This window comes from Corvus cornix, chromosome 4 (genome assembly GCF_000738735.6).
Source record: "Corvus cornix cornix isolate S_Up_H32 chromosome 4, ASM73873v5, whole genome shotgun sequence".
NCBI lineage: Eukaryota > Metazoa > Chordata > Aves > Passeriformes > Corvidae > Corvus > Corvus cornix.
In genome coordinates, this window is record NC_046334.1 from 24,056,387 (window position 1) to 24,069,064 (window position 12,678).

Here is a 12,678-nt window from a genome sequence, read left to right on the forward strand (position 1 = left end):
GAGCCACTCAGACACATGAATAGCTTTTACAGCAATGAATACCTATTTCCACTGTGTCTTGGTAAATAATGGGTTTTTTTGATCTCTGTATAAAGATCATGAGAAGCTACTGGAATGTTAAAGGTCTCTCATAACAAACTGAGAAGACCCTGAAAAGTGCAGGTCAAACATGAGAAGCTGAGGCTGACATTTCAAGATTGTGGAGGGGAGATGCTACAAGAGGAAGGCAGACTGAATTCTGAATTCTAAAAACCGTCAGCCTACTGCTAGACATCATTCATGGGGAACGTTCCTGAACTTCTGTGGATAATGGTTCCTCTTCTTCTAAGTCATAAAACACACTGAACACCAGTGCCTTCTTGAAAAAAAATTAAAATATGAAAGCACAACATAGGTAGTAATAGATAATTTTGTCTTCCACATGGATATGACAATGGTATGTACCTGAGAGGGTGTGTATACCAAGGAGAATCAGTAATTCAGCAATTGGTTTTGTTCACACTACTTTTTTTTGCTAAACTTGTCATTGATCAAGCTGAACACTTAACACTTTTTAAGTACTGGAAATAGGAAAAATATATTTGATGCTGATCTGCTGGATTTTTGCAACTATTCTGTCAGAAGAAACAGCTGAATTTGGGACCTGCAGATTGCTGAACACAAAATTATCACATTCAATTCAGGGACAGCAGAGCCATTTTCTTCTACTCAGTCCTCATGTTGCCTAGGCTTGGGGAATTACTCATGACACAAGTCAAAGAAATCATGGGGTTACTCTAAGCTGAGAGTAGTTGCCTACCAAAACATTTCCCAAAGATTCTTCTACCAGATGAAACTTATGGTAGTTAAGTGCACTGTTCTGCAACGCCTGCAGCTCTTCTGGGCTGGGGGCAATCAGTTATGGCGTAAACCCAACTTGATACTACGACAGGGTTTCTGCCACTCTGGCATAAACTACTCCTTCCCTAAACAAACACTGAAGTCACAGTGTACCAATATTACCACTTGGATCTGGCCTAATAGCTTTATTTTATACAACAGAATTGCTAAGTCATTGAAAAGGACAAGCCAAATTCATATTAGACACGTAGAAAAAAGTATTTTCTTCTGCAGAATAAATGTCAAATATCACTTAGGACTGAAGGCATGGGATATCTGGTAACTCTTGGAGCACAAACAGGGGCTTCTAAAATGTCAGGAATTCAGTAACATGATGGAAAACTTAGCCCTGAGTGAAGATGTACATGTCATCTTTATCCATAAAATGAAATCTGACTGATTTACACATAAACTCTATCTAGCAACACAATAAATGCAGGAACTGTTTGACACAAACAGACCTGTCTTTTGTTTACAAATGCCAAGACTTCTGGATTCCTGGCTTCATCAGCATGCAATTCAGTGCAGCTGTGGCCATCCCGAGGGAGCAACGAGCTGGGTGTTATTTGAGTATGTTCTCAGCAAATACTGTCTGAGAGTTCTGTCCTCTGAATAATTACAGTTTGACAGCTGCTATTTATTATGAGAAAAATAGCAACTGTAAAGCTGCTTGCTACTTTATTTACCTGAAGCTAAGCAGCAGCCATGGTGCTACAATATTAAAAGACAAATTTTTCACTTAGAACTTCTGACCCCAAATCACTAGGGACCAATTGTTCAGATTGCTAGCCATTAGTTACCAGCATGTTTCTCATGTCTTGGCCACTTCCAAGATTAAGCACTATTCAAAAATATTAGAAACAGTATATTCCTGGAACTGGGTTAATAGACAATAATGCTGATTTTGCATAAAAAGCTTTGCAGCTCCTACCTGTAAAGTGCTGATGTGAACAGGAGTCCCTGTGCCATTCACAGTGTTCTTCTTGGCAGCATTTCCTCCCTTCCCTTCTGCTTGCTCTGCCTTGGCAATCTTTGCTTTTTCAGCTTCGATTCTCTTTGGATTGTTTAGCATTACCTGAACCACAGCATACTCCACCAGAGATGCAAACCCAAAGAGAAGGCAAACAATCAGCCACACGTCTAAGGCCTTCACGTAAGACACTTTGGGAAGTTCAGCGGCAAGAGTGGTACATTCAGATGCCAAGCTGAGCACTGAGAAAATACCTAAAAAAAGAGAAAACAATATATTGAATAAGAAAACTTCCCTTTAATGGCCTTGGCTGTGCTCTCCTCTGAAACAGACAATAGTGAATGATGTTTTGTAACAGTGAATGGGACTTCACGATGTGGTCGGTGCAGCAGATGTACAAAGTGCACATGCCTTCAGCTAATGAACAAGTTAAACACTTAGGTAGGATAGTGCAGTTAATGATGAATTATTAATAATGCAGGACCTTCATTTTATAAACAGAGAAACAAATAAATGAGGCTAAACTGGTTGTTATGGTTTCCCTGTCCCATCACACATCACACAGTTGGGAAATGGGCTTTCCAAAGACTTATCTTACAATGTGCATCTAATTCTGGGAAGGTAGAAGAGAAATATGTGATACTTAAACCTAAAAACTCCAAGTCCTTTAAATTAGACTGGCATTGTCTAATTTATATACATATATATATATATATATATATATATCACAGAAATCTAAACTGTGCTATAGCAGGAACAATTCTCTGAATGACCTGTTCACAAGTGTGATATTCAGACCTCAGGTGAAAGAGAAGGTTTTGCTGAAGGGCAAAGTTGCACAAGCAAATCAAAAAGCCTGTGCTCCTGATTCATCGAGAAGATGAAACCGTGGAGGTGACTGAGGGTCTAAATCATTCCCCATTTGAGTTTCGAGGATCTAGAGGAAGCTTTCTAGATAAAGAGCATTTGACAAAGCCCTTATGATGAAAAAAGCCCATGTGTGCAAAGGCTCTGTTGAAAGGTCACACTCATCATGGATTTCACCAAGCATTTCCCCTAATAAGGCTTCCAAATGTCACCATCAACACAGGATTTCTATCACAAGAGACAAAATACAAGCTTGACCCCAAAGAAAGATTTCTAACAGGCTCCTGTGAAAATAGTAGCATGAACAGCTACATTTGGAAAAAGCTAACTTTAGAAATAGCTGTCATGTGGGGAAAACTTAGTTCGATCTCCAAGTTCAGAATGTCCCATTTTGGTTTTGTGAATGCTAATGATAAAAATCTTTATTTATGAGTGGGCAGCTAAATGAAATAGAATTGATGTCTATAGAAAATGTTGGCCAAAAGGAGATATTTAGTTAGTCTCAACTATGTTTCTTATATTGCATGAAAAATTTTGTTATTCATAGAGAGATGATTTCCTTCAGATCCATTTTAAATAACTCGGGATGTGAAAATGTAAATTAAAATGAAACTATCTGTATTGGCCTATGAAAATACTCATTTCTACTTGATCACGAACAACACATTCTTTAGCTACTGCTCCTATTTGAATTTTGATAAGATTGATATGACACTTTATTTGGCATTAATCTCTAATGGACAATTTACTACCTCCTAAAACACTAAAGTGTAAAGAAATGTTTACAGTCATGCAATTTTAAACCACAAAATTTTATGATGTTTGACTTAGAAATGTGTAGTATCAATGTATCACTGCAAAGCTGGTTTGTTTTTTTTTTTGTCCATAGGGATAAAAAAGAACAACCAGATGTGTTATCTCAGAACAGAATGATATAGCAAATACTGAACAAAATCCTCAGTGTACGCTCTGGCTTATTTTCCATCTACTGTAACTGAAGCATTTAAGTACAAATGTTCCCATAAAGATAGAAAGTGAGCATAGAATACTTCTCTTTAAAAAAAAATTATTTTCACTTACCAGCACCTGCAGACTGGGGATGAACACTAATTATGGATCACAAGGAACTGCATTAACAAGTACAAAAAAGGCTATACTGCCTCATTTGCCTGTGCCCAGCATGCTGTTCATTCTCTAACAGTGTACTGTACCAAGTACTATGCATGCCTATGCTTGACTTCTGAAGGGCAGCCTCTCTCCTTCTCCTGAATAACCAAACCAGCTAATGACATGGACCAGCTCAACATCTTGGATATAGTATTTTTGTTCCTACTGACTTTAAAAGTGTTTAATATTTTTATACGTGATAATTAATATCATACCTGGTGCCAAAAACATTTGTACACCCCCTTTTTAGACCTTAAAGTATTATACCTTACAATCTTGGATTGAATTCTACAGAAATAACTTATAAATTCTAGCTGAAAAGATTTTTGTGGAGTTTTCATTAACATGTTCAGTAGAGCAATTGAGATCATGGTGACCAGCAGCTAATTTCCATTTTTCTGAATTCCTACAATGAAAGGTTCACTATAAGAGACTAAGAAATGTCTAGGTTTTCAGGTAACAATAAAGTGAGACAGAAGCACAGAAATATTCTATTCAGCAACCATTTGCTGCCTGATGAATATTGGCATGGCCTTGGAGACCCTAGTACCAGAATTGTAAGTCGCACTTTTAGCAGCAGCTGCACTAGGTGCCTACTTACCACAATCCAAAGCTTAAGGCTCAAATGTGAGTGAGGAGCATGAACAAATAAACTGAAAGATCTGAAGTAGCTTCTCATTTAGTAAGATCTGTAAGTAGCCACTGGTACACTTTCTTGGGGCTAGATATCATTTACTTGACACACAAATGTTAATCTTGTTGTATTTCAAGGTCAAGGATCTCAAGGATGTCGCTAGAAGAGTTAGTTCGTTGCTCTCCCAAAACTGGAGAAACACAAATCTTACCCCAGTGACAGTGTTAATGACTGTCACACTAAACACTGACTCAGCTAAGGGATGGTCAGATTTAGAGGTTTTTTGCTTTTCTGGCAATTAAGGAAAAGTCACATAGCCAGGTCAATGGCTAGTATCTTTGAAAATGCATTATTTCAGAAATGCTAATACATAATAGAAGCCAATAAACACAATGAACGAAATAAATAAACAACAAATAAGCATGCATATTTAGTTACAAAGACAATGTTACTTAAATCTAAGACACTTATAAATCTAATATATCATTAATAAGCCCATCTGGTTCACTATTTGAAGCATGGGATTATAAATTTGGCAGTACAGCTTGATTTCAATTCTAGTTTTCCAGTTCCTCTTTCATTCTTTTTAATTTAATGCCTGTTATATTTTCCCCACCCTTTTTGTCTTCAAATGTTCTCTTAATGATTTGCATTATGTAATGCAACCTTGCAACTTTTCAAGGTGAAAGATTATATTTGTTACTTGCCATGAAACTAATAAAGCTTGAGACTCCTTCCCAAGTAACTACTTTTAAAGATCAAAAGAAAAAAAAAAAGAAAAAAAGTCTGCACAGGAGTCATATCCTGTGGAGATGTGGAGTTCCAGTGTGGGTAAGAGATTTTTGAGGAAGGCAGGCAGCAGGAGGGATTCTGCAACTGCACCACTTGGGTATTGGAAACAGGTGCACTAAACCTCCTGGGACATGGCAAAGATTTGGAAAGTATGGGCTTGGAGAGGAGGGAGTGCTAGGGAAAATGGGAGCCTTGGGAGGCCAGAACATGGGAAATGGAATCCAAATAGGAGAAGTGTCAGGATGGAAGAGCCTGTCTCTGCATGTCACTGAGCTCTTGGGGTCAGCAGGTTTGGCCACACCAGAGCTGTAGTGCTGTGTACAACCCAAGTAGTCAGGACAGTATTGTTTCTACTAACCCTGTGTCCTGCTATTTCATTGAAATGATGCTATTTCATAATAAATGAAGGGCCTGCCTACTATGTTGTGCTGAGCAACATCACTGCATGAGCTTGAAGCACTCTCATGAACTGAGTCTCTAATGAAATAAAGCCAGTCAGGTAACAGGAATGCTCTTTTCCAAACATCATTGTTTCTATTAATCTTCAGAAAGACTGCTCCAATAGGTACCTATTATCATCCTGCTTTCTTACTGATTATTCAAATGTTGAAATTCCTGTAAACTGCATATTGCCACAGTGTTTGCAGCATCACCTGTGCATAGATGGATCAGATTTGTCCAGGTTGAGAAGAGCAGAGACAGTGTGTTTGTCACACAAATGCTGGAACTACTATGAAGTGAAGTCTTAATGCCAAGGTGGAGTTTACAGGACTAGGAATGAGCAGATTTCAGTGAAAATGATGAGCAGACAATGGAAGTGGAGCTGCTTTCAGGGTCCAGTGTCATTTAGCCAAAGCAACTGAGAATGGCTCAATGGTGTTACAGTGGATTGTGACAGTACGTGAAAACGCAGGTTACCCAGTGGGACTCTTGCAGCACTTGCATCAGGATTGATCCAAAATGACAGCCAGGACAGAACAACAATTAGCAGTGTAGGAGCATAAACACCCATCATGTAAAATCCAACTTGTCTTCTTAAAGTGAAGATCACTTCTACACAAGTGTAATAACCTTTAAAGAAATAAATGCATTAATGTTTAATGTGCTTTGCAGGTGAACCTCTGATCCACATCTTCCAGGTCTTTTTCTGTTTAAGAACAAGTGTTCAATGCTTTGATTTTCTTTATAAAGGTAAAGAATTTAATCTGAAAAAAAAAAATTCAAAATACAGATCTACTTAAGCACCAAATGTGGTCAGGCTACGGTACTCTGTGCTGTGTAAGGAACCCTTCATCTTTTCAAAACACACCAGTAGCAGGAGGCTGAAGTGACTCCCAGCTTGATGCTGGCTTCAAGATGCAGTCCAGATAAAACCAATGGGGTCTAGCAGTCCTACTTGCTTAAGTTCATCTGAAAATCCTACTTAGCATTAATTTGTGCAAAAGATGAAGTAAGAAATACTAGTCTAGAAAGTTTAGAATGGAAAGATGTGATCTGAATGTGACTCTAAGCAGAGATTTCCCCAGTACTGAAAGCTGGTACAGGTGACTTCTAAAATTGGTACAGACATTTCAAAGAAACTGTGAATTTTGCAAACAAGGAATAAAGTATCAAATCTTTTAAAATTAAGATCTAAAGCATACAAACTTTCAGAAGATGTTTAAGATGAATTCAACAAAGAACAAAGTTGAAGTTACTACATTTTTTGCTGGAGGTAACAAATGTATCAAGAAGTCTGACATCCAGAAAATAATTTCTGTCCATATTTTCACTCAATTAGTAAAACTGGAATTTTTACGGTAATAGTAACACAACAGTGTTGTAAAAAACTTGAAAACTTCACAAACTATTCTATCACAAGGAAAAGGCATTCCGACGTTATATTACAACAACTTCAAAATTCAAATCGGACTATATTTATCAAACCAGTTGGTGCAAAACTGATTTAGAAGATAGAATGTGTCCAAAAGTTCTCTATTTATCTTCCATATTGTATTAGTTAAGTGCTGTACAATGATAAGTTATCGTAAAAGTGCTGTTTGGGCATACAAACACCAAAACAACAAAACAATAAAACATTAAACATAAACATCCTCGTGTAGAAGACATTCTACTGTGTTTTATAGTTCATTCTATCATCTTCAGTGACCTGTTGGCTGAAATATTTTCCCTCTTAATGAATGGATTCCAGATACTTTTAGGTTTTATTTTCAAATGAGAGATGACCTTCAAAATCATTATTTGTTTGTGTTATGTAGGAAATGCATTCTGCATGCCTTCATTTGAATAATATTTCATTAGAGCATAGTATCTATTGCCCTCACCATTCAGCTTGAAAGGACCTATTTGATCTGTCATAAAACTGATGAACAATAGGAAATTTGCAAATATAAATATTCAACGTCTTGCCACAAAAGCAGCCCAGATTTGCTGACCCTCTTTCACCTGAGGTAGGTATGATAAAACATCAGTTGGCAAAATAGGCAGTAAAGATTAAGTTTTTTTTGCAATTTTCAAGGAACTCCTACAAAAGTTGTAATTTTGAAAATCTGCCCCTTGATGCAAAACTTCTCTTGATTATCTGACAAAATCCTTAGCTGAATTAATTTTAGCTCTGTGTGTGAAATCTGCTTTTAAAAAAACACCTTCAGCATAAGAATTTTCAAGTTAATTAAAAAAACGGAGTATTGAAAACAGCCTTTAAACATACTTCAGAGTACTGAAATATTCCACTCACATTACTGAAACATTAATTCTGGGTTTGATTATGAGAACGAACAGATGTTCTTGGCAGAAAGGATTTGCATTAAAAGAATTGTGAAAACTTTAAAAAATCGTTCTCTCATGTTCTTTGTTTAATGTTTAAAGCACACACACAGAATGTGAACATTTTACTGAGCATTTTGCACAGTGTCATTTGTGGTCACAAGTTGCTGAAACTTGAGAGAACACTGATTTTCTTTGTGCATAATTCTTAAATATTTTTTTTAAGGTTCCAAAAAATATCTCAAATATCTAAAGTTTTTTTGACATTTAATTTCAGATTTAGGGCACACCTCAAAATTATCACAAATAGAACATAAAGTTTACAATTTTCCCATTTGTATGAATTTCATTTGGGAAAATGCAGGATCCATTCCTTTAGTTTTTCACTACTTTATAGACTATTTTTTTTTCAGTAAATTCATTGTTTCATTAAGAACAAAGTATTTTTCCCACTGCTAAGCAAGGTTTTACCATATCCTGAATGCAACCACTGCTAGCTGATGGATATGCTTTCAAAAAAGCAGAATTTACCTGAAGAGAGCTAGTTTCTTATTATTTATAAATTATAAATCACCTGAGAACCTGAATTATGTACTTAGGCTAAGAACTCACTCATTATGCAGTTAAAAAACAAAGCCCACTTTTACTTTCACCACCTTTTCAAGTTAAAAATTTAACTCTGAGATCTGTTAAGGCTCCTTGAGATCTCTCCAGGCTTGGAATGTACCACAGGAGCAACTGCAAGTAACAGAGTCTCCACCTGAATAGGCAACATGAAACTTGCAGAGGGTCCTCAGAAGCTGCAGCACCACGGCCTTCCTAGTTGAGTTTTAATGGGAGATTTATTCCCATGATGTAAAAGCACTGACTAAAATACAGCTGTTCTTGTAGAAAGTCTTGTGGTTGCCACAGCACGAGTAGTTTGGATATAAGCAGGAATCAATTCCATAGGCAGGAATCAATCATGGTAAAAAAGATAAATCATTAAAAGCCAGCGTACAGAAACCGTTGGAAAAAATTGTGCCCACATTAAAAAAATAATCATAGGAATAAATAAATACAGGGTTGAGGATCACAAGCAGCTTTCAAAAATGACAGAATTTCTGAAACACTTAGAGGAAGGAAGAACCTGCAGGGTGAAGCATTTGGAATTACAGTCTAATACTATCCACTTACGGAACAAAAGCCTAAACAGAAAATCAAAATTTACCCATTTTGCTGCAACTGGCATGATTCGGCATGTACATTATTTCAGAAAAGTTAGATATTTATAAGCATAAACAAGTATCAGGACCATAGAAATAAAATGGTAATAGTAAGATCACGAGATGTATAAGCAAAACCAAGACAAATATTTAATCCCTTCTTCAATTTGGTTATTTCTGTATTTGAATTAGTTTGTAACGATCACATATTAAACTTACCATTATATGAACTACTCATTAGATTAGTTAAAAGTAATCTGTTTTATCCCATGAAATATAAGACATGGACTGGAATATTAACCATTAACTATAAACAGTAACCAAAGGAAGTTTAGAGTTTTTTAACCAAGGAAATAAATTATATTACCTACCTGTGCCTTTGTAATACTTGGTACAGTTACCATATTCAATATCCTCCTTTTTAATATCAAACTGAGGCAGAGCAATTTTCTCTAGCTGTACAGGATCTCCAGACTGCCAGATAAACCGTAAGTCATCAGTTGTGTAACCAACTACAAGAACAAAATAATTGTTTAAAGAACCACCTCAATCACAGTAAACTCTGCAAGAAAACCTAGTATATATGTATTATATATCTTCCATTCTTTTTCATCTCCTCTTCAAATAAATAAATAGAAAAATTAAATAATCCACAGCTGCATTTTTATGTAGGCCTAAGTTAGGACTTAGTGGCTGAAACACTACATTATCAGCAATACTAGGATGACTAAGAGGTATTTCTTACAGCGTGTATTTTTCAAACAAAGAAAGCAAAACTGTATTTTCCACAGCTTTCAAGCCTCCATATTCATTCATACTCCAGCAAAATATGAAAAAGCTGAATTTTAATAGCACTTATGAGTCCAAGTAACTTCAAGAGAATTTAACAACTCAATTACTGTGATGAATCTTGGTGTTAATGTAAGACAACTGCTCTGCTTATTTGTTCAGTCTAAAAGCCCTGATTCATGAAAGCATTGCCATTCAGGAAATACCTGACCAGGAATTAGAGCAGATGTGCAGTCTGACAGAAATCAGCTCAGTGCCTTCGTGACCTCCTGAGTACAGACAGATCTCAGAAACCCCCTGAGTGCCCAAATAATAATATATATACCACCACCAAGTGAGAGGCAGTGCAAGTTAGACTCACAATATTCAAGAATAAAGCAATAATGAATGAATATGCATAATCAGAATCATGATTTTACATGACATTTTCTTGCTACCTTCTGTTCATTAAAGATTAACTTAATTCAAACAGAGATAATGTGTGTTAGATGGGAACAGAGATGAGGAAACATAAAAAAGATGGAGTTGGAATGCATCGTTTTGCAGTTCAAAGCCTGGGAAAAATGTTTAAAAAGCCATTCTTTTTCTGAAGGCATTATTCTTTTTAATTTTTGAAAAACAGCTGTGATTAAGAAAGTGAAGCTGTTCATAAGTGATGTCTCTATGATTCACAACAATTTAATAAAAATCACAATGTTTCAAAGCTCCATAATATAATATACTATTAAAAAAAGTTGTTCTGCTGTTTCATTCATAAAATCGTTTTCACCCTGTTCCAACACACAGCAGATCACAAAACTGCCAAGATCCTTTATGATAACAATAACTGGAGAGTGAAATTTCTGTCTGTAGAGAATAAGTACAACTGGGGATCATAACTGTGGATATAAGAACATCTTGGTAACAACTGGTGGCCTTTTTTGATTTTAAAGTCTAGCAAGTAAAAACAAAATATTGATTTGAAAATAACCTAAGGAGAATAAAACTGCCAATTTCTAACAGGGAAAGAACTGGGAGGACAGATAGGAAGCCATGGGTACCTGTCTTACTTTTGATAACTGAACTAAAAGGTAGAAGAAAGTTTAGTGCAGACTCTTTCAAAAGGAGCAAATTCACTGAATGTGAGTATATCATCTTAGCACAATTGTGTTTTATGAGTAGTTTATCCTTGAATGACTATACCTTGCAACACCTGTGAAGCAACCTGGACTGAGAAATCTTAAGTGAACTTCCATTAGTATTACTAACTAAGTCCAATTTAACCCCAAATTGATTTGGGGTTATCATAAGAGTTTACTTCAGCTGATGTACATATATAGTACTGATGAGCAAAACTGCTATGAACATACTAAAATTCTAAATATAAATGCTGACAACCAAAACCTAAAATAATAATAATAATAACATTAATTATTATTATTGTCATCATCATTATAATTATCATTATTATTACCCTTGTCCCCATTGTGATACCCTGCCCAGCTTTGGTTAACCTTGCTTTTCTTCACTTGTGACTTCCTTTCCCTAATCTCACCTTTCCCACCAGACCTGCTGGACTAAGAGCTGCACAAGCTTTGTGTTACAGCAGGACCAGACCGGAACAAGTCACCTTCCTTCTTTCTGCTTCACGCTCATCCTTATTCAGGAAAACAGAATTACCAAGAAAGCGGGATCACCAGGGATCAAAGTGTTGGAAAAAGCTGTAGTTGAGTAGGAACCTGTGTATGGGCATGGGAAGGAAGACAGATTTCAGAAACATTTTGTCTGCAACTTCCAGCATGGCATGAAGCCCTTCAGAGATGTGACCTGTCTGCCCTGTTGTAAGATTAAATCACCTGGAGACCAGAAATAGATGCCTGACTACATCTAAAACACATCCTGAAACCACTTTCCAAAGGTTTGATACTAAATGATCTCACTCCTTTGACATCAAATACTTTTCCTTTGGTATTGTATCAAAGGAGTTCGAAACAATACCAATAGATCATCAATGCAAGGGGATAAATTGGGCCCCAACAACCTACAAAGCAGCACAGGTTGTGGAAGTTAAAGCTGCCTGGAAAAACCATTCTTTTTTCCAAATGATATGTTTACATTTATCTCAGTTTATTGTAAATGCTTTTATAAAAGTTCTCAGTTATCATCTTGCTTGATAGCAAAAGCTAAAACAAAGAGTGCACAGTGCCATATCAGTAAGAAACATCTTTGATAAGGAAATGTATATGGGTAGGAACCAGTGAATATCAATTTCATGATTCATTAAAAATGTTGACATGAAGTATACAGAATTGATAACTTTTGTTTGATTCTCATGCATGCCTAGAAGAGAACTGTTTTTATGGACAGAGTGATTTACATACAGCTTTCCAATTGCATCTTGCAGCGCTGTGTATCCATAGGAAACAAGGTCAAGTCCAAAGGGCATGACAGCGTAATAGACAATCTGAAAATACAGAAATTATATTTTAAAACAGTGTGAGCTGCCAGGTAGGCAGTAGATGGCCATGAGAAAGAAAAAAATCACAGGTATTTGATTTTCATCTTCTAAAAGAGCACAAACAAAATTTAGAAGTTATAATTAGCAGTTCGAAATGGATATCTCACTAGTA

General features: G+C 36.2%; 1 protein-coding gene across 4 annotated transcripts in view; it reads right to left on the reverse strand.

Annotated features, from left to right (window-relative positions):
• Positions 1–12,678, reverse strand: part of GLRB (glycine receptor beta) — a 50,914-nt gene that overhangs the window by 12,495 nt on the left and 25,741 nt on the right. For 3 of the 4 annotated variants that reach the window (XM_039551015.1, XM_039551016.1, XM_039551018.1), the window contains exons 6-9: positions 12,430–12,512; positions 9,652–9,792; positions 6,228–6,380; positions 1,811–2,103 (exon numbers count right to left, since the gene is read on the reverse strand). In XM_039551015.1, the coding sequence (XP_039406949.1) occupies positions 1,811–2,103; positions 6,228–6,380; positions 9,652–9,792; positions 12,430–12,512 (670 nt within the window). The remainder of the gene's footprint in view (positions 1–1,810; positions 2,104–6,227; positions 6,381–9,651; positions 9,793–12,429; positions 12,513–12,678) is intronic. The other variant, XM_039551017.1, reaches the window with a different exon arrangement.